Below are 20,399 nucleotides of genomic sequence, written 5' to 3'. Positions count from 1 at the left end.
TTAGCACAGTAGATAATGACAATAAAAATGGGGTTATTGATGATGCTAGTATTACACTTTTGTTTTGTTTTTTAGGGATGAGAAGTTGCTTTAATTGTGATCCTTAGTCATCCATCATTTTAACATTTATTCTCTCAAGGTAAATAAAAAAAATACAAAAAACCAACATATGAGTGACAGATTTCACTTCATTAAAATTTTTTTTCTTGGTCCAGTAAATGTCTCATGTGAGGGTGAATAAAAAGGAGACGTTCCCTTTTGCTGCTCTTAGTGTCACAAATGTAATTACACATTGCCTCCTGCAGTTTAAACACAGCAACTACAGCATCAAGAATGTAACGCTTTCATTTCTGTTTTAAGCATTTCACTGAATGTAATATAACATAGCATTTTTCAAGCTGTTTATAAACAGTATATTTTGATATAATTGTTATTTAGTTGAGAGGTTGATGAGCTGCCTGTTGTGTTTTGTAATTTGTGATATAATGTGAATAAAGATGCTAAAACAAATCTAATTTCTAATTATTTTCTTCCTTTTTTCCTATTAGCCTATACAGCAATAACCCAAGGAATTTTTAATGACCTAAAGGACCAGAAACTAAAAAAATTCAATAGACATTGTTTATATTTCATTAATAACTATCATTATCCATTTCAATCAATATTTAGTGCAATGGTGTTCTTTACCTCTCACAGATCATGGTTCAATGAGGATAATTCACTCTTTTTTTCATTAAAAAAATGCATGTTACAACCTTTATGTACATTGGAAAGATCTACATATAAAATACAATGGTTTTACATTACATTGATTTTTTTATTTAAAATTTAAAATTTTATTTTTATTTCTTTTAATGAAAAAATACTTTTAACTATTTTTAGATTTTTAAACTTTGAAATGTGAAAAAAAATCAATCTGACCCGCAACATAAGAGGAGGGTTAAATTATGTTATTTTAAATTATGGAATTTAGAAATACAACTCTACTCAAATATCAGCCATGGACCAAAAAATATATATATATTTTATGATTTGGCTAATCTTAGAGGATATGATGTGTTTCATTAAGCTTATTTGGGAATACTTTAACCATAAAAAACCCTCATAGACTTGTATACATCCAACTATGTTCACAAATGGTAAAGAAAAAAGGTCATAACAGTAGAAAAACTTTTTCATATTCTTCATTTAATAAAACTCATAAAACTAATTTGCTGTATTCAAACACTTACACTTTGTCACATGTCTGGATTTCATGTGATAACTGAGATACCACATAAAGCCTTTTGTCTTTCTTTTCTTAGAAAAGAAATATGCCGCATTGTACATTCCTACAGATTAATTTTACAGAAATACAATCACACAAACACCAACAGCCCGTTATAATTGTTTGATTAGCAACCAACACAAAACATCACTTATTTACAAGGTCAAAAAACAAACCTTCACCCATCATCATATATACATTGTTTTTGAAAAAATAGGTATTCTTTCACTTCGCACCAATCACCTCTGCCATCTCAAACAGATCATGCTTGTTAGTTGACGTGTTACAAAAAGCCTGTTTGTAATATAAAACCAGAAACGGCTGCATTATCGTGATTAGTTGGATTAGTCTGATATGATTTAATCTGGTCTGCTGTGGCTGTGACTGCGCACAAATCGTCTGTAATCCAACCTCTGATTTTCTTGACCTTGCACGCAAACGTCTACAAGGGTGAGGAAAGCAAACTGAAAGACTTTGGAAGCAGCATGACAGTCCTGGGCAGAGGAGACAACGGGCCCCTGGGCACAGAACTACTGAGGCCCCGCCACCTCTCATACATAAGACACACAGACTTTATAGTTCATAAGCTTTGTTTAGTTGTTGTTTTCCCTCTTTGACGTCACCATGCATCTCTTTGTGGTTGTTCTGCTCTATTTAGTCCATTTGGACCTTTGTAGTTGTTTTGTGTCACTTTATTGTCATATTGTGTGTCCTTTTGCATCCATTTCTACTCATTGTGTCTCTTTGTGGTTGTTTTGCCTCTTTTAATAGTCTTGAGTCTCTTTGCAGCTGTTTTGCATCTCCTTGTAGTTGTTTTGGTCTTTTTAACATCTTTTTAAGTCTCTTTGTAGTCATGTTGTGTCCCTTTGTTATTGTTTTGTCACCTTTTAGTCAATTTGTGTCTCCTTGTAGTCATTTTGGATCTCTTTCTAGTCATTTTGTGTATCTTTGTGCTGTTTTGCCCTATTTAATAGCTGTCATGAGTCGCTTTGCAGCTGTTTTGCATCTCCTTGTAGTTGTTTTGGTCTCTTTAACGTCTTTTTAAGTCTCTTTATAATCACCCTGTGTCTTTTTGTGTTTGTTTTGCCCCATTTAATAGTTGTTGTGAGTTTCTGTGTCGCTTTGCAGCTGTTTTGCATCTCCTTGTAGATGTGGGCTCTTTAATGTCTTTCTAAATCTCTTTGTACTCATTTTGTGTATCATTTTTGTCATTTTGTAGATATTTTGTGTCTATGTTGTGCTCAATTTAATGGTTGTTGTGAGTCTCTTTGCAGCTGTTGCATCTCCTTGTAGTTGTTTTTTGAGGCTTTTTGAGGTCTTTTTGTAGCCATTTGTGTCCCTTTGTTAGGGTTTTGCTTCTCATTATGGACATTTGGTGTCTCTTTTTTTAGCCATTTTGTCTCTTTGCAGCTGTTTATCGTCTTTTTAAGTATTTTTGTAATCCTTGTGCATCTCTTTGAAGTATTTTTGTCTCCCTCTGCAGCTGTTTTGCATCATGCCATGGAACTTCCAAAAGGGACTGGCTCTGCAATATTACTGTATATCACACTGTAAATATAATGTGATATTGTGCTTTCAGGAGCTCATTCATAATCTCTTGATGAACTGTGTGAGACATACTATAAAATAACAACCTCATCAGGGCCCACAAACATTTCAGACTACAGATAAAGTATAATCTTACATGTTCGAAAAATATGCATAAGATGGTATATATGTTTCGTATCTTATGTCAAGCTGTGTTTATTAGCCGCTCTTACTAATTGTTCTCGACGTGGCTGTTTTAGCACCAGTATCACTACATGAGCTGCACATTATGTGAATAAAGGTGATTCAAAATCTGATTCTTCACACATGGATATTTTCTGTTAAAACTACCCTAAATCTCAGACTTCTGTTGAATCCTGTTAAACCTCCATTTGTTTGAGAAAATGCCACAGTTCTCTGCAGCTCTCATATTTCTTGTGCAGTGTCCTTGGCTGATAGGAATTTAGCCCTGGCTTCCTCGGCTGACGGACACATGAGTCTCAGGTTAAACTTTTCCTTGTACCTGCTCATTAATATTCTGACCTTCCTCAAAGTCTCCCAAATTCATCTCTTTTGTCACATGCATGCAAACAGTCACAGAACCAAATAACACACATCCATGCATGCACACACATGGCCCATATGTGTGCTATGCAAGTCTTTTCCACACTAACACTCTGCCGCCATCGGAGCCCTGTTTTTGTCATTCTCCTTTTCCTTTCTCTCTTACTTTGGACTCCTCTTCATCTCTGCGGTGACAGCTGAGATCAGCACTTCCTGCCAAACTGTCCGGCGCAGCACACTGTTCCCTGAGAGGTTTGCTTTCTTCCCTTACATCTGACAAGAAAGGGATTTCAAGAGTGTAACCAACATCTATGTGTGGCACAAATACCAGTATAAGATATAAAAATGGCACAGTGTGAAAGACCGAAATGTCCGACCCACCTGTAGTTGAAGCTCTCTGTTGGCTGTCCTTCTCATGCTCCTCCTCTTCCTCCCCAGAAGAGGGGTCCTCTTTGTCCTTTAAAGACATGTCTAGGGAGGCCAGGTGGGCCTGAGCCATCCTCTGGACAGCTGAAAATACAAATCTGGATATAGAATAAAGGAGCACTGGAGAATAAATGAGCAGGGTTAAGGGCATGGCTACCCCACTTCATGAAAGCTACTGTATTATTTTGTTCACCTAAAATGTCTTGTTCAGTATTTGGTTGTACTAAAAGATATTTAAAGGACAATGAAGCTTCGTGAAGCATTTGCTTTGTTTTTTTAGCCTGCTAGATGGTTGTCTTGGCTTAAAAAAAGGCTTCAGCAATGGAAATTGCTGTTTTGGAAAATTGGAAGTGTTTTTAGCCTTTTGTCGAGCAAAGAGCACCATCTAGTGGGCTCCGTTAATTGCAAACAAATGGTTCACGAAGCTTCGTTCTCCCTTCACTTCAAAAAGACATTTCATTATTGCACATGCTAACCACCCCCTCGTCCAAATATCTTCTCTTCTGGCTCCACAAAACCAAGCTGATCCCAGCAGACATTCGGTCAGAGGCGGGGTACACCCTGGACAGAGCGCCAGACTATCACAGGGCCAACACATAGAGACAGACAATCATTCATGTTCTCATTCACACCTACGGGGTATTTTAGAGTCTTAATTAAACCTAAGCTGCATGTCTTGGGACTGTGGGAGGAAGCCGGAGGATCTGGAGAGAGCCCATGCTAACAGAGCATGATATAAAATATTTCCTATGTCTCCTTACAGAAGAGCTGCGAGCCTCTTCCTGTGAGGCAACATAGTAAATAAATATAATCTCCTAATTTCCTAATTGTAGAAAAGGACACTGATGCACAAAAAAATAGAACAATGTCATCTACATATATACTGATGCTCAAAGGTATCACTGGCATACATAGAATTAAAGGACGAGCTCTAATAGATAGAGCCAGTGGTTTAATGAAGAATAATAAAAACCTAGTAATGATAATGTTCTGATACTAGATTATTAGCTGTTACCTCTGCCACTTGCTTCCCTTATTGGCATTTTACCCTTATAATAATATTTCCTCCCAAAACAAATCTCAGTAGAACAAACACCCAACAGTGATGTAATGGGGTTGTGAAGTGCACTTTTACATCACTGCTACAGGGGAGTAATAAAAGTTGATAAAATGTGGGTGATAATATCTCATATTCTCATTCATTGGGTTTATGTGCAAATGTATATATAATGTATAATATAATATAGGCATGTTTGTTTAAATGCATTTTACAAAGACATTTCAGACAGCAACAGTAATAAAATGTAAAAGGTGTAAGGGTCAAATGTACAAAAGGAGAAGAGAAATCATAATATATTATACACATATTCATATCAGATAGTCATGTTTTTGTGTGTGTTTTTATGTGTGTGACTCTGGTTGTACCCGTGTATGTGTGTATGTGCAATGACCATGTTGCAGCTGTGTGCCCATCCTATAATCCAGGATGATCCCGAACACACTCACAGCTGTCTCTGCTCCTAATCTCACATAACACACACATCCACACACATACACACAGATGGACACACAGAGACACACACACCTCTCACTGTGGTTTTTGGAGAGGAACGTATTCCAAACAGATATAGACCACATGGTAGCTGCCACGGCAGGATTGGGTCTCCCAGATTCTTTCATTTTGTGTCATTTGTTACGTAAATTGAAACATATTTGAAATACATGCAGATATTTTCACAACGGCGCATTTACCTTTAAGTGAGGGCGGCTGGTAGGCTGCCGTGTGAACCAGTTTGGCTTTCAAGGCTCCATTTTCACCCAGAACCCACTGCAGAAACAAAGCATCCAAATCATGGATTAACAGACATGAACACACGTTTTAGCCGTGTTGTAGTCTCGGGTATATCACGAACTACAGTCAACTTCTATTATTATTATTATTTTTTTTTAATTGTTACAATACAAAATAAATTTAGCTAAATAAGACATTCATTCAAGATTATGAAAAGTTTAATAAAAGAGATACAACAGTAACAAAGCACTTGAATTTAACCGTCAGTCATTCAGAGAAAAAAAGGAATATTTCAAGGCAGAAGTAAAGGATCCAAATCAAGGATTAACATACATGAACAGTATATCTTTTAGCCATACAATACCCTACACAACATTACGCTATAGTTTTGTGGCCTTGAATAAGTCACAAAATACAGTAAGCTGCTTTTTTTTGTTATTTTTTAAATTGGCCACATATAATAGAAATGCAGCTAGGACGAGATATTGCTTTAAGATGACAAAAAGTCTAATAAAGGAGATAAAACAAATGCTAAAACACTTGCATTTAATTGCCAGTCGTATTCAGAGAAAAAATAATACACCACCAGATATTCAGCGATTTAAACGATCAAAATATTGCCAATAATGCAGCCTTTTTGCTGTTTCTGTCTCCAGCTACCACTCACTTTCTCCATGCATAGGCGTTGACTACAGCAGACATTTTGACTTGTCCCAGTAGAAAACTAATAACACTAACAATGGCTCTCTTGTTTTTAAGTGTTAAAAGTGACAGCAACAGCGAGGGAGCAAGCATGCATGATGAGCAGCTAAATGGAAATCTGCCATCATTAGTTTCATTATTTGCACCTGTACGTCTCCTGTGGTTGCAAGTCAAAATGTTTTCTAATGACAAAGGCCGCAGGTTGCAGTCAAAAAGTCTCTTTTTGTGTCAGACTGTTCCTGCCCTTCTTCCCACTGTCCACCAGATGCCCTCGGATTTTCCCACCAATCCTGGTCCCGACCAAGCGGCAACCTCGGGTCAGAGCAGTGAGGCAAACCAGGAAGTGCCTTAAGCTGCATTCTACTGAAAAATTCCAACAGGGGCAGCTGACGGTGGCTGCAGAAGCATTTTGGTCCATTCATTTCAATACAAAATGGGAGAACTGCTCACTTGATTTATTACCGCAGATTTTTTTTTTTTTTGACAACACTATGGTCTCAATCCCTAGTAAAAAATCTTCTTCAAGACAATTTTATGTTAATAGTGTAAATAATGGCCCCATTTAGAAGAAAATAGAATATAAAAGAATTGTATGATTTGGGGCGTGGCTACCTTTGATTGACAGGTCACTAACAAGGCGAGCTGAGAGAAGAAAAGCAATGCATATCCAGCATAGAAATAATAAAGATTATTATATCTATTCTATCTATGGTATCCAGCCGTGAACTTGTTTGTCGTTGTCCTGTTTTCGTCCGGGTTCGTCTCATAGCTTTGACCCTTTCCCACTTTATTTTCATTTAATGAAAGTTTATTGGAACATTATGCTCATTGTCTTGTTCAGTGTGTGGTTGTACTAATAGAAACTCCAAGGAGTTGCTGTTCATTTTACTTAGTGAAGTAACGTAAAGTTTTTTTTTTGTTGCTAGCCAAAATTAACATCCCAGTTAATGCTAACATGAATTAGTAGCGACTTCGCTCAGTCAGTTTGCCGGTATAGAGAGGCCTCAAACAGGCATTCCACAAACTTCAATATGTCCATTATTTATATGGTCTATGGTCCCGACTCCCACATCCACCTGTTCTGTCATTTCAGAACCTATTTTTGCTTCCTCATTACTTGTTCCGGTTTTTAACATGTTAACCTGCTCACCAGTCATGCCAACTTGAATTTCTTTGACTGCCATCCAATTTATAAGCCTGTTCCTGGCAATTGTCTTTAATACTTGCATGTGTGTTTGTCTGCATTTGGCCCCCTATTTCTATTGCCTTGTACACACACGATAGAGATACAGAATTGGCTCGGAGGTGAATTTCTTTTGGTGTGCACCCACTCTTGCTCATCCCACCTAATGCTCTCCTGCCTCCAATGCAAATATCCCTGTCCAAAAATGCCTTTTATAACACCCACAGAACAAAAGTGGTGCATTTGCTTTATAGACAAGGCTTGATAACAAAAACAAGGTTTAACAATCAAGCAGAAACTCAATACTGCATTGTGTTCTACTGCACTGCAACAACTCATGTTGAACAAATCGATAAATTCATTGTATTTGATTTGAAATAAGTAGTACATGACATCTGATCTACCTGGTGAGGACCAATGTCTTCCTCAGGTGATGGCGGGTCTGTCAATCTGAAGAGTGTGGCTGGTGTCGGCCTCCTGCGTCGAATCTTAGCAAAAACAGAGAGATAATTGATCAAACTGTGATCTGTTTGAATGTGCCCCTATCAGACAGCCCCATTCATAGGGACAAGGTGAAACTCTTTTATTGTTCAGCCCTGATGTTCTTGAAGTTATGTCTGCAGAGGATTTTTTAAAAATGCATATCGTTTCGTAACAACATAGAAAAGATTGTGGTCCAGACTGTTCCTGAATGAGGATTGCATCTTGTCATAGATGGCAGCTGCCTGGACTGCATGTTCCCATCACTTGTTAGTAATAATTCAGTTTTTCAATTCTTCTGTCCAACATGTTATTTTACCACCAGATGCATGTCCTAAACCATCTTGAACAATCTTGTGTCTTGCTGCCAAATAATGGCCCTCTTGCCTTCACTGATTGGTGCTGAGTGGTTCACAGTTTAAATGCCATTGTTCTGTTTCCAACATTACTTCATGGTTGAGAATTTTATCTGTCCAACTAATTACTTTGCATTTTTTCTGATACTAAATGAACATAAAGCAGGAATCACATTCATTTATCTCCAGCTGGTATTGTAGCTTTTGTTACAGTTCCGGGCTAAAAAAAAAAAAAAAAAGATTTTCTACATTATTCGACTGGATTCCTCATTTTTATGCATTGAATTTGTGAAGCACAGGGAGCCATAGAAACCAACATTTATGCACTTGAATGACCTGCAACTTTAAAATCTGAACAATTTCAGTATGATATGAGAAGACTGCTGCACAACACAACTTAAAAATATAAATGTAATGATTAAAATATATTCAATCTGAATGATTTTTTTTAAATTGCACCTTAGTACTTCACTCCATTTCAGAGGCAAATATTGTACTTTTTTCCACTATATTTTACAGATTGAGATTTTGAATACAAAACATGCAATATAATCCCTAGCTACTGTCTAAAATATACAAATTACTTAAAATTAGCTCCACTTTTCCATTATCATCATCAAAGTGCTGCTCATATGTTAATACATCAATATTATAATACCACCGGAGACATTCTGCATGCTACATACTTTTGCTTTTAACACTTTAAGTACATTTTGTTGCCAATAAATATGTTATTTTCACCTATTTTTTAAGCCAAAGCTGTGCCAGCATTGTTTATTGATAGTAAAACGATAATGAAACACCTCTTCCTGGCTAACAATAACTAAGTGTTATGAAATATACAATATATTCATCACTTTCTCTGTTTTGTAATGTGTTATGGTAATAAGATTGTTGTGAGATACAAGTGGCTGCCAAGCCAATCACGGCTGAGCGTGTAGGCATGTGTGGGCAGCCTTCACTCTGGAGTAACTTACTTCCTGCCGCTGCTTCACCCTGCGTGCTGCTGGATTCATACATATTCATCACTCAGACACTAGAATTAAACATGCTTCCCATTGTGGGGGGAACACATTTAAATATGAACTACAAGGCATCCAATTAGAGGTTTAAAATGTGTCAACATTAACATTTCAATGCAGTACTCTAACAAACATTAGAAGTTGGACACAGATAAACACACACAGGCAGAAAAAACATGTGCAGTCAAAGGACTAATCTGCAGCTTCGGCACCTGTGTGAGAGCCTTTTCAGACACTGTGACCTTTTCTGAGTGTTTTGTTAACACGGTTGCCAGAAGGTCAAGCACCAACGGGGATCATAGTATTTTCATCCGGTTGTTGTTGTGCATGTGTGAAATGCCTGTTGATACCTGTAGTGGCTCTGAAAAGCTGCACTGCAAGGCTGATTTGATTTGTAACATTTGTTGTGATTAGTTTAACATTTCTCATCACATGCAGCTAGCTGGTAATAAATTAAATTCCCTGGATTTGTGAGTCATTTTGGCTATTTTTGTCTTCTGCTTGAATGGGATAAATGATAACACTGTATCACAAAGCTAAGTGCATCTGAGTGGAATAACCTATTGAATTGTAAAAAAAATTGACACTACTGGGGATTTGCTTTGGGTTTTTTTTTACATTTATTGAACCAAGCCATGTTCCATAAAATGACTTCACCAAATAAGCCAATTTTATTTTGGTTTGTCTGACTCATTTTCTGCTGATTTGGGTCCACGAGGCTAATTTAACACAGTTAGCAAACTTTGCCATAATAACTGAGCTGGAACTATATGTTGACTTTGCTTTATGGACCAAATTCAACAGAAAATGAGTCATACTAACAGAAATAAACCTGACTAATTAGTGCTTAATGGAAAAGTATCATCCTGATTTGTTACACAAATACTTTTACTGAGCCAATAATGTATCAGTCATTCAGTTTTGTTTGGAACAACAAGTCTTCCAACCGATATGACTATATTGTTAGTTTCAGCCTTCTGTACAGTAGAGTTTCTTGTAAGCGCCCCCTACTGGTGGCAAGAGATCAACACGTCCTCATACCTAAGGTAACACTTGCAGTTTTGATCACATGATTAACATTGTGAAATGGTTCGCAGTTTGGTTAAGTTTAGGTAATTAATCGACTTGGTTAGGTTTAGGGAAAGATCATAGTTTCAGTTAAAGTGAGGACAGTTTCGTTTAGGATGGAGATGAGCCAATCTTTTGTGTGAAACAAATTCGGGAATAATAATGTGATTGAGGCTGCTTAACAAAAAAACAAAGTAGTTTGGGCTATTTTTTGAGTTAAGGGATCACGGAAAGTTTTGTGAGTTTATCAATGACAATTGGCCTCTGGTCAAATAGCTAACTTACAAACATGTATGTCTTTTTCAATGGTATTTCACCACGCAAATGGCAGTGTGGTGTGTCTGAAAACCATATTGATCACAAATGAAACCCATTTAAATGATTTTCAGCTTTTTATACATATTAAAAACACTGAACATTAAAAAAAACAAGCCTTTGTATTGTTGAGTGCATAAAGAGTATCTGCACATTCACTGAAATATTGCTCAAGGTTTTACCCACCTTCACTGTGTTGCTACAGGCTGCATGACAAAAAATATCTGGTGAATAAAACTTTGATGTGAAGTTTGGCATATTAAAAAACAACAACACACAACACCATGCCGGGGCCAGTGAGAGTGAGGACAGCTGGACCGAACACTACGCCAACTTTGCACGTCTGATGTGTTTCTCAAATTTTCTACTCTAATTTTCTGCAGTTAATGAGAACCATCCTGCAAAAAAAATGAGAAATGTGGCAACTGCAACCTCTCTGCCACAGAAACTGCTAGAAAGATGAATTTAAGCAGCACAGGACTTCAGTACAGTGCTCACATTGTCAATCATTAATCCCCCACCTCATTTTTGGTAGGTAGGATGACCTTCGTGGTTACCTAACATTCATTGCATTAATCTGGATGTTTATAATGCACCATGGCAGCATTGGGTTACACTGTCCTAAAGAGCCCTTTACAGAGAAATAACCTATCCACTTAACAATTAAGACCATGCAGGGAGACCATAAATCCCTCGCTATGTTCGTACAATGCTTTCAATTTAGTCTGTGAATAATCCGGTGTAGAGATTGATTTGATGTTCAAGAAAAGATAAATGAAGCCCACCACTGCCATTTGACCTTTTGTTTTCCAGTGAGGAGTTTCTAAAAATAGATTAGAGTTGATTAAAGAACACCACATCGGAATTTCGAACCCTTATCAACCAGGCGGCATGACTGGTTATTGTGTCTTCCTAAATGGCATGTGAATATACAGTCGTGGAAAAATATTATTAGACCTCACTTTTTCTTCAATTTATTGTTGATTTTAATGCCTGGTTCAACTAAAGGTAGATTTGTTTGGACAAATATAATGATAACAAAAATAGCTCATAAGAGTTTAATTTAAGAGCTGATATCTAGCCATTTCCCATGGTTTTCTTGATAATAAATCAAAAATCAGCTCTTAAATTAAACTATTATGAGCTATTTCTTGTTTTTTATCATTATATTTATCAAAACAAATGTACCTTTACAAATTAACAATAAATTGAGGAAAACAAGGGTGGTCTAATATTTTTTTTCCATGACTGTATATTTTCCATGCCATTGAAACATTCTAAGCTGTATCCTGTGCCAAAAACTGACAATTTAATCAATATTCTGCCACTCTGTATATAGGAATAATGTATGAGCAGTAGCAGAAGTGTGCATGGTGGTTTATTGTATAAGACCCTACTGGATTTTTTAGAGCTCTTGGCTGTGCTGCAGTGAAAATGTGTTCTTGGCATCAGCTGTCCTTGCCCTTGATTCAGGCCTCCACAGCTAATCTCTTTGGTTTTAATCAGTCATCTCCTTGGCTGATGGTTTTTCTCTTTCCCCCTTTCTTCCATGCCTTCTGTCAGTTATCTTTTACTTTTTCCACTCCCTTTTGTCCCTCTCATCAACACTTTGCTTTATTCATACCTTCTCACTCTTTCTACTTATCTCTGTACCTGCCAGTGTTCCCATGCCGCTGCTTGCCATTTCAATGTTAATTTTATGGCTGGAAAAGTTGCACACAAGAACTTGGTTGGCCCTCACATATTCCCCTATATACAGCCTTGTGTTGGTGGGTCTCATTGAAACTCACACAGGTTTCAGTCTGTGGGAATGTGCAGCCTTTCACAAGGGCAACAAAAGCATGCAATACCATCAACCAAACCTCACAGGGCTGCATGGGAAGGCTATTGGTCTGACAATGACCGCCTTGGCACCTAAAGCGGCCTTGGAGCACAGCAACTTTACAGACTCTTTAGCAGCAAAGTTCAGTAAATACTTCATGATTCAAATCTTCAGCATCAAAGCAGGCTGGAGGTAAGTTTTCTGCAAGTTCAGTTCACAAAGATTAAAAAAACTAGTTTACATTCATACTGCACAATTTTGAACTTAGAAAAATGTCCCAAAAAATGAACTAGTTTACATTCATTTCTTCTGTTTGGCTGACATTCTGACTTGTGTTTCAGTCCCAGCGAGCAAAATTTGCATAAAAATATGAGATGTTTTTCTGTTGGAATCCGTACAGTTATGATTTGTTCATAAAACTCCTTCAAATATTCATATCAGCTGGCTTTGGCAATGCGCCCGATATTGCTCACAATAAATTATGTAAATGGTTTGCATAGATAATAAACACAAATAAGTATGTATTTAAATCTAACCAGCAGTTGTCTGAACTGCCAGAGCCCCAAGCCATGCCGGAAACCTTATGTGAATGAGGGTCATTAACTGTTGCAAGAGTTAACAACACCTAGGGTTGCAAAATTTCTGGAATTCTCAAAGTTGGAAACTTTCCATGGGAATTAACATGAATTTATGGGAATTAACATGAATCTATGGGAATAAACATGAATAAACCAGGAATTTACAAAATCCCTTAACAGGGAATTTAAATATAGTTGGAGATTATAGATAGATTATGATATTTTAGCATCATCTTGACTAAAACAACCAGATTCCACACAAGTACACTTGAATATCTCATATTCCTCAATCACATGTACATAGCACAGTGCTTCCTGCAGGGCTAATGAGGCCACGCCCCTATTGATGCCACGCCCCCTACATGCACTGTGCATTCTTCCATCACATGTTCAATAAAACATTTCTCATTTTAAATGGGACTTTTGGGTGTGTTTTTTGGAGGGTCATTTTACTTCATTTTTGAATGGGTGATTAAACTCAACATTCATGTGTTTGTTGTTCAATGAAAGAATTGGTTGTTCAATAAAATAATTAAAACTTGATAAAATTCTACCGACAAATAAATCTGTTGAAATTTCACATTTTTTAATTGTATTATTTTACATGGATGTCTGTTTATGATAAAACAAAATTATTATATTTATGCTTGGATATGATACCGTTCGTTTAAATTATCCCCAATTTCCCAGTTAATTCCCATAAATTCCCATTTATTCCCCCAAATGTCAATAATTCCCATGCAAGGTTTCCGATTTAAAATATCTCCAAAATTCCCCAGCCTAACTTCCCATGAAAATTTTCAGCCCCTTTGCAACCCTACCAAAACCCACGTTCGAGTTCACTGTGAGTGCAAAAGTGATCTGTTTCATTCTGAAGACTCAGCTTTTTCAAAACCAACATGGCTCAGTTCAAAATTTTGTTTCAAAACAAAACTTCTCATCTCTTCTCTGAAATGATTTTGACATCAGATGATTTGCTAGTTCAGTTCAACATTCAACCAAAACGTTTGCACATTTAATGAAAAAGCTCTTTTTAGCAGGCTAATGAACAACCCTTGTGTTGGTAGATTTGAGTACAGGTGAAATAAAGTGAACAAGAAATGCTCCTGATCAACTGTAAATGAGAATATTTTTCTAGGAGCAACTGCAGCATGTCAGGGTCAATTACCAAGGAGAAAAGTGGTTTGCAGCATCCATACAAGTACAGTTGAGTCTCATCCCACATGACATGACCATTGGGTGTTTTTTCTAATCACCAGAGTGGCAGCCTGCACTGCAATGGCGAAATGGGAAACAAGGAAAAGAAACAATAAAGGGAGGATTAGCTGCCTAAATGATGCATTATAAAACGTATGTTGCAGCTGAACGATTGTTCATCTCCTCAGCTGGATTGCTGGTTTCTTAAGCAATAATGAAATCCAAAGCGGATTTTGCTCCAATATCAGCAACAGGTGATCCCATAAGGATCCTACCTCTCATATGTCACGACACCAGGGTCACTTCGGTGGCTATAAGAAGACGTTTCCTAAGACGTATTATGATGTAAGAACTGTTTGCGTGCTTTAAATGCTGCTGCTTTTATTCCCATTAGATCCATGAAGATTTGCAATAATCTTACTAGAGTCGGAAAATTGCCAGAGTGTCTTATAGGGAGAACTGACTCAGCTCACACAATCCTGTCACAGACTATGTGTTATGTATAGGGATGGGTACCGTTCACATTTGAACCGATACGGTACCGATACCCGGTACCTGGGAATCGGTATCGGTACTCAACGGTACCAATTTTCGGTACTTTTGCGTTTGAAAATATAAACTTTAAAAAATATATCAAAACAATATAAAATCCAGGATGAGCAGTGCTTTATTGTTGAGTGAACGTGCATTTTGTAACATGAAGGTTGGAGTGTTATCAAAGAATGCAGAGGAGCGCTCTCAGGTGGCAAGTGCACGGAGAAAAAAAAAAAAAAAAAAAAGGTTGCAAGTGCACGTGTGATTTGTTGTGATGACGTCGTAGCTGTGCGGCGCAGCACCGGTCAGACAGTATTGTGGGCATAGCATGGTTGGAATAAACAAAGTTGAGTCGGGCTGCTCTGTGAACATATCGAGAATGACGCAGGAGTCTGAGGGATTTAATTTCAGCGAGGCAGTTTGGAATAAAGTGGCAGGTAATATTCTTGAGTTGAAGATCGGAGTTTTAGCGGAGGACCAGAGATGCAGCAGCTAGCTGCTAGCTGCTAATGACTGGTCTACAGAAGAATGGAGAGAGCAAACGGAGTAAGGAAGGTCCAATCTGGAGGCAGACTAAGGCCAAACCCGGGTAGAGACATTGGAGAGATAGCAGGTGGCGGCGAGCAGGCCTAGAACCGGGCTGTTCGTCTCTGCGCCGGGTTGGAAGAGGGCAGCAGCTAGTGGCTAGTGGCCGGGGTGAGCAGACAGGACCAGACGAGGAGGTAAATAAAAAAATAGTGCGACCGTCAGCACGCTTGTTAATCAAGACGTCAAATGAAAACAGGTTGAAATCAATGATCAGTTTAAAGGTAACGCCGTTTAGGTACCGAAACATGGTACCGTTTGATTTTACTTGAATCGGTACTCGGTAGTACCGACGGAATTCGGTCGGTACCTATAAAAGTACCGAATTTGGTACCCATCCCTAGTTATGTATAGCCTATATTTGGCCTTCTGTATTTTTTTCTATATATGCCAAATACCACTTATATATTTAAATATATTTATTACTTGATGTTCATACTACTACATGCAACAACTTATTTAATCTATTTAACATACTACTTATTTAACTAAAACATATTTTCTCCAATGTGCAATATCTGTAAAAATGCAGAGTACTTTCAGGAAACAAACACAAAACATATACAGTAGTGTTCAATATGATAGCAGTCCAATGTGACTAACCAGATTAATCCAGGTTTTTAGTATATTTTTATTGCTGCATGGCAAACAAGGTACCAGTAGGTGCAGTAGATTCTCAGAAAACCAACAAGACCCAGCATTCATGATATGCACGCTCTTACTTTCAGACTTTGAAAGCCTGAGGAAAATGGGTCTTTCAAGACATTGTTCAGAAGAACAGCGTACTTTGATTAAAAAGTTGATTGGAGAGGGGAAAACTTATAAAGAGGTGCAAACAATTATAGGCTGTTCAGCTAAAATGATCTCCAATGCTTTAAAATGGAGAGCAAAACCAGAGACACGTGGCATAAAACATAAGACAACCATCAAAATGGATGGAAGAATAAGCAGGATGGCAAAGGCTCAGCCAATGATCAGCTCCAGGATGATCAAAGGCAGTCTGGGAGTTACCTGTAAGTGCTGTGACAGTTAGAAGACGTCTGTGTGAAGCTAATCTATTTACAAGAATCCCCCGCAAAGTCCCTCTGTTTAAAAAAAGGCATGTGCAGAAGAGGTTACAATTTGCCAAAGAACACATCAACTGGCCTAAAGAGAAATGGAGGAACATTTTGTGGACTGATGAGAGTAAAATTGTTCTTTTTGGGTCCAAGGGCCACAGACAGTTTGTGAGACGAGCCCCAAACTCTGAATTCAAGCCACAGTACACAGTGAGGACAGTGAAGCATGGTGATGCAAGCATCATGATATGGGCATGTTTCTCCTACTTTGGTGTTGGGCCTATTTATCACATACCAGGGATCATGGATCAGTTTGCATATGTCAAAATACTTGAAGAGGTCATGTTGCCTTATGCTGAAGAGGACATGCCCTTGAAATGGATGTTTCAACAAGACAATGACCCCAAACACACTAGTAAACCAGCAAAATCTTGGTTCCAAACCAACAACATTGATGTTATGAAGTGGCCAGCTCAATCCCCGGACCTTAATCCAATTGAGAACTTGTGGGGTGACATCAAAAATGCTGTTTCTGATGCAAAACCAAGAAATGTAAATGAATTGTGGAATGTTGTTAGAGAATCTTGGAGTGGAATAACAGCTGAAAGGTGCCACAAGTTGGTTGACTCCATGCCACACAGATGTGAAGCAGTTAGAAAAAACTGTGGTCATACAACTAAATATTAGTTTAGTGATTCACAGGACTGCTGAATCCTAGAAACAAAAAAGTTTGTACAAAATAGTTTTGTGTTTTTAAAGTCAACAGCAGACACTGCTATTTTTTTAACACCCCCCTTTCAACTAATTGCCCAATTGCACAGCCTTAAGAGTGTGCATATCACGAATGCTGGGTCTTTTTGGTTTTCTGAGAATCTACTGCACCTACTGGTACCTTGTTTGCCTTGTAGCAATAAAAAAATATACTAAAAACCTGGATTAATCTGGTTAGTCACATTGGACTGCTATTATTTTGAACACTATGCCAAATAGCAGAAATGTATGTATATGATGTGATGTGTATTGAATGTATGTATACGTCTTGTTTTTTAAATTCTTATTCTGTCTTCTATATCTATGTGTATCTTGAGCTGCTGTGACAACTAAATTTCCCCACTGTGGGATAAATAAAGTCATATCTTATCTTATGTGTAGAAAGGGTCTTAATAATTGAACAAATAAGCAACACTAGTCTTGTGAAACTTCCTCAGATACTAAAAGTATTGTAACTAATTACCATAATACAATTATTAAATTAACATTTCAGTAAGAGTTGATTTAACCCAAATAATGTTCAGACGTTACACATGGGGCTGCTTAAAAAAGCAAATGAAGAAATGAAGGGGTAAAGAAAGTAGTCCAAAGCCCAAGAGAGTGCCAGTTTGGCTGTAAACAACAGATGTGTGAGAAATATTTGAGTGCTTGTAGCTATCATTGATTTATTAGTTTATTTTTGCATTCCTGCCTGACACCAACTCTCCAAGCAGATGCTCCATGAAATCACACAATCTTGGGAGGAAATGAGGATATTGCAACTGGTCACCAATGATATTTCCCTCTAAAGGGCAGTCGGTCATTAAAGGTATATGTAACTTGTTTAGCACTAAAATCTCTATAAATTACAAGGCCTACGTTAAAAATTTTGTTAAATGTTTTTGTACAAAACAGAAGACGGATCCATAATTTTAATCAAGCAATGGTTTGCTACATTAGGATGCCCATCAATGGTGTCATATCCTCTTTGCTTATGCGTCACCACTGTGATTGTCTGCCAGAAGCTGTTAAAAATAGACTTTTAATCCAGTTTTAAGCCACTTTGATAGGATACACTTTTTTTCCCGATCTTAGTTGTTTTTAACAATGTTTTTTAAGCAGACAAAGGATTTTAGTCTCTGAATCAGAAAAATAAACTGAGCACGCATAAGCAGGAGCTTGGCTTGCCTTGGCCTCTCTGGGACATCCTTTGTCCACCATACAGTGTCAGAAAAACACATATTTTTATTGTGAAACTCTTTAAACTATTAAAAAATCTCCCATTTCCCCATGCAACTTCGTGGAATCACCAAACCATCTTTTGGTATTGAGAGACACCTAACAGCAGAAAATGACTGTTTTTGACTGTTTCTTATTGTCTCAAAAGAAGTGGATTAAACCTACAACATCATTTAGCTGACATTTGCTGGGGGAAGTGCATCCAAACATTATCTCAGTGTTACCTTGATGACCTTTACTGTGTGTCATCGCCGGAATTACTGCATCCATACTGCACAGGCCGACATTATTCCTGTTCACACTGCACTATTTCACCAACATAGATTCTGTCTGATCACGTCAGCATGTTTTACCTGCATTTTCTTTTCAATGGTTCAGCAAGCAACAGTTAATTTCAGGTTTATTTATTTTACATAATGCACTCAGCACCTCCTTGCAACATATGACTAACAATGTGACCTTCTACATTTTGTTTCACAGATGAGGCATTACTCAGGCGCATAATCTCATTTTTAATATTACTAACGGTGCTTTATCCCTCACTTCCTCCTCCTCTTCCTCCTCCTCCACTCCTTTTGAAGGGCAGAGATGCCTCATCACTTTTAAGGGCTCTGAAAACTGAGGCTGCACAGCTCAGCTTAATCCCAGTGCTGCCCCATACCCCTGCTGCCCACAGAGTAATACCCAACATCAAAATACAGAGTTCTGCAAAGTCGTGCTAGACTGGTTATGTAACCGTCTGTCAGCTGCAAGGCCTGCAGATGCTAGAGGGCGACACTTTTGTTTACTTAGAAGTCAGGGTGAAAGTTAGAAGGAAGCACATTGGAGATTTTTAGCACTACTTTTACCAATTTTGCCAGGTCACTCGAACCTCACAGTCAAAAGGCAGTGTTTAGACTAAGAAATTCTTAGTCGAATAACAGTCATACAATCATATAGACTACTTTTTCCACAAAAAACTCATGCACAAGCACCACTTTAAATATTGTGTTTACCAGAGAGGTACTCTGTGCAGTGTGCTATTTTGGAGAAAGATTTAATTTTTCGAGTCAAATATTGATGCTTTGGGTTGTGTCCCAACCACCAACCCAAAGAATCAGCACTTGATGGCATCTTTCACAAGAATTGCATACTGCGCCTTTAAGTTTCTTATAAATGACTAATTATGCATGGGGGGGGGGGTTATAGGCTGAAGAAATCGACAAATTAGTCAACTAATCGACTAAAAGGTGGGGACTAGGTGTTTTAGGCTGCATAAAAATGAGAAAAAGCGCTGATATTAGAACAGGATTTGGTTGATGACCCAAGTTTGACCTCATTCTTCCACGCACACATCATCATCATCATCATCACCCATGTAGGCACATGTAGGTCCCTCGCTCTCACCATCTCCACCTGTCGCGGGTCCAGCTGGGTGGGCACGGCGGAAGGCACGGAGAACTGGATCTTCCTCCTCGCGTCCTTATCTGCCTCTCGCTCCATCAGCTCTGTGTCTGCGGGCAGCAGCGGGTCCATGGCATCCAGCCTGTCACCTCCACAGCCGAGCGTCAAACACACAAAAAGTCCGATTGAACTGCCTATGTGAGGTGGAAGACTCCCCAAAATTACAAAAAAAAGTCCCAGCAGTCCTCTGGAGTTGCGTTTGACAGCGTCGCGCCTGTCTGTCTCTCTCCCTCCCTCTGTCTGTCTCAGTCACTGTCCGTTTCTGTCTCTCGTCTCCACTGTGTCTGCACGGTCCTGTGTTGTTGTGTGACGAAGAGAAGAGGAGAGGAGTGCGTGCAGCAGAGCGTGCTGAAGCTTTGTGCTGCCTTCAGTTGCCGTCGGAAAAACAATCATAAGTGGCCCAGAAATAATTTTTTCCCCTGAGATGGGCCGAAAATAAGACGTTTCCAAAAACTGTGGTGATGCCTTCAGTGTGACAAGTTCAAAACCCT

The 20,399-nt window shown here is 38.2% G+C and overlaps 1 protein-coding gene across 1 annotated transcript; it reads right to left on the bottom strand.

The window, feature by feature from the left end:
* Nucleotides 1-1,168: 1,168 nt before the first annotated feature.
* Nucleotides 1,169-20,125, bottom strand: LOC131958917 (protein phosphatase 1 regulatory subunit 1B-like). Its single transcript, XM_059323989.1, has 5 exons — nucleotides 19,852-20,125; nucleotides 7,866-7,949; nucleotides 5,537-5,612; nucleotides 3,740-3,868; nucleotides 1,169-3,631 (listed from the first exon to the last, which is right to left on the bottom strand). Exons 1-5 carry the CDS (start codon nucleotides 19,978-19,980, stop codon nucleotides 3,498-3,500), a joined length of 552 nt encoding a protein of 183 aa, XP_059179972.1. The 5' UTR covers nucleotides 19,981-20,125; the 3' UTR covers nucleotides 1,169-3,497.
* Nucleotides 20,126-20,399: the final 274 nt, after the last annotated feature.

This window comes from Centropristis striata, chromosome 21 (genome assembly GCF_030273125.1).
Source record: "Centropristis striata isolate RG_2023a ecotype Rhode Island chromosome 21, C.striata_1.0, whole genome shotgun sequence".
NCBI lineage: Eukaryota > Metazoa > Chordata > Actinopteri > Perciformes > Serranidae > Centropristis > Centropristis striata.
Note: the sequence above shows the minus strand (reverse complement) of the source record. Positions and strands in the feature narration are given on the sequence as shown.

Coding starts and splice junctions, on each gene's coding strand:
- LOC131958917 (XM_059323989.1), bottom strand. CDS start 19,980: ATGGACCCGCTGCTGCCCGCAGACACAGAGCTGATGGAGCGAGAGGCA. Junction 7,950..19,851: donor ACCCGCGACAGGTGGAGATG/GTGAGAGCGAGG, acceptor GTTTTTGCTAAG/ATTCGACGCAGGAGGCCGAC. Junction 3,632..3,739: donor ACAGAGAGCTTCAACTACAG/GTGGGTCGGACA, acceptor CTTTCTTGTCAG/ATGTAAGGGAAGAAAGCAAA.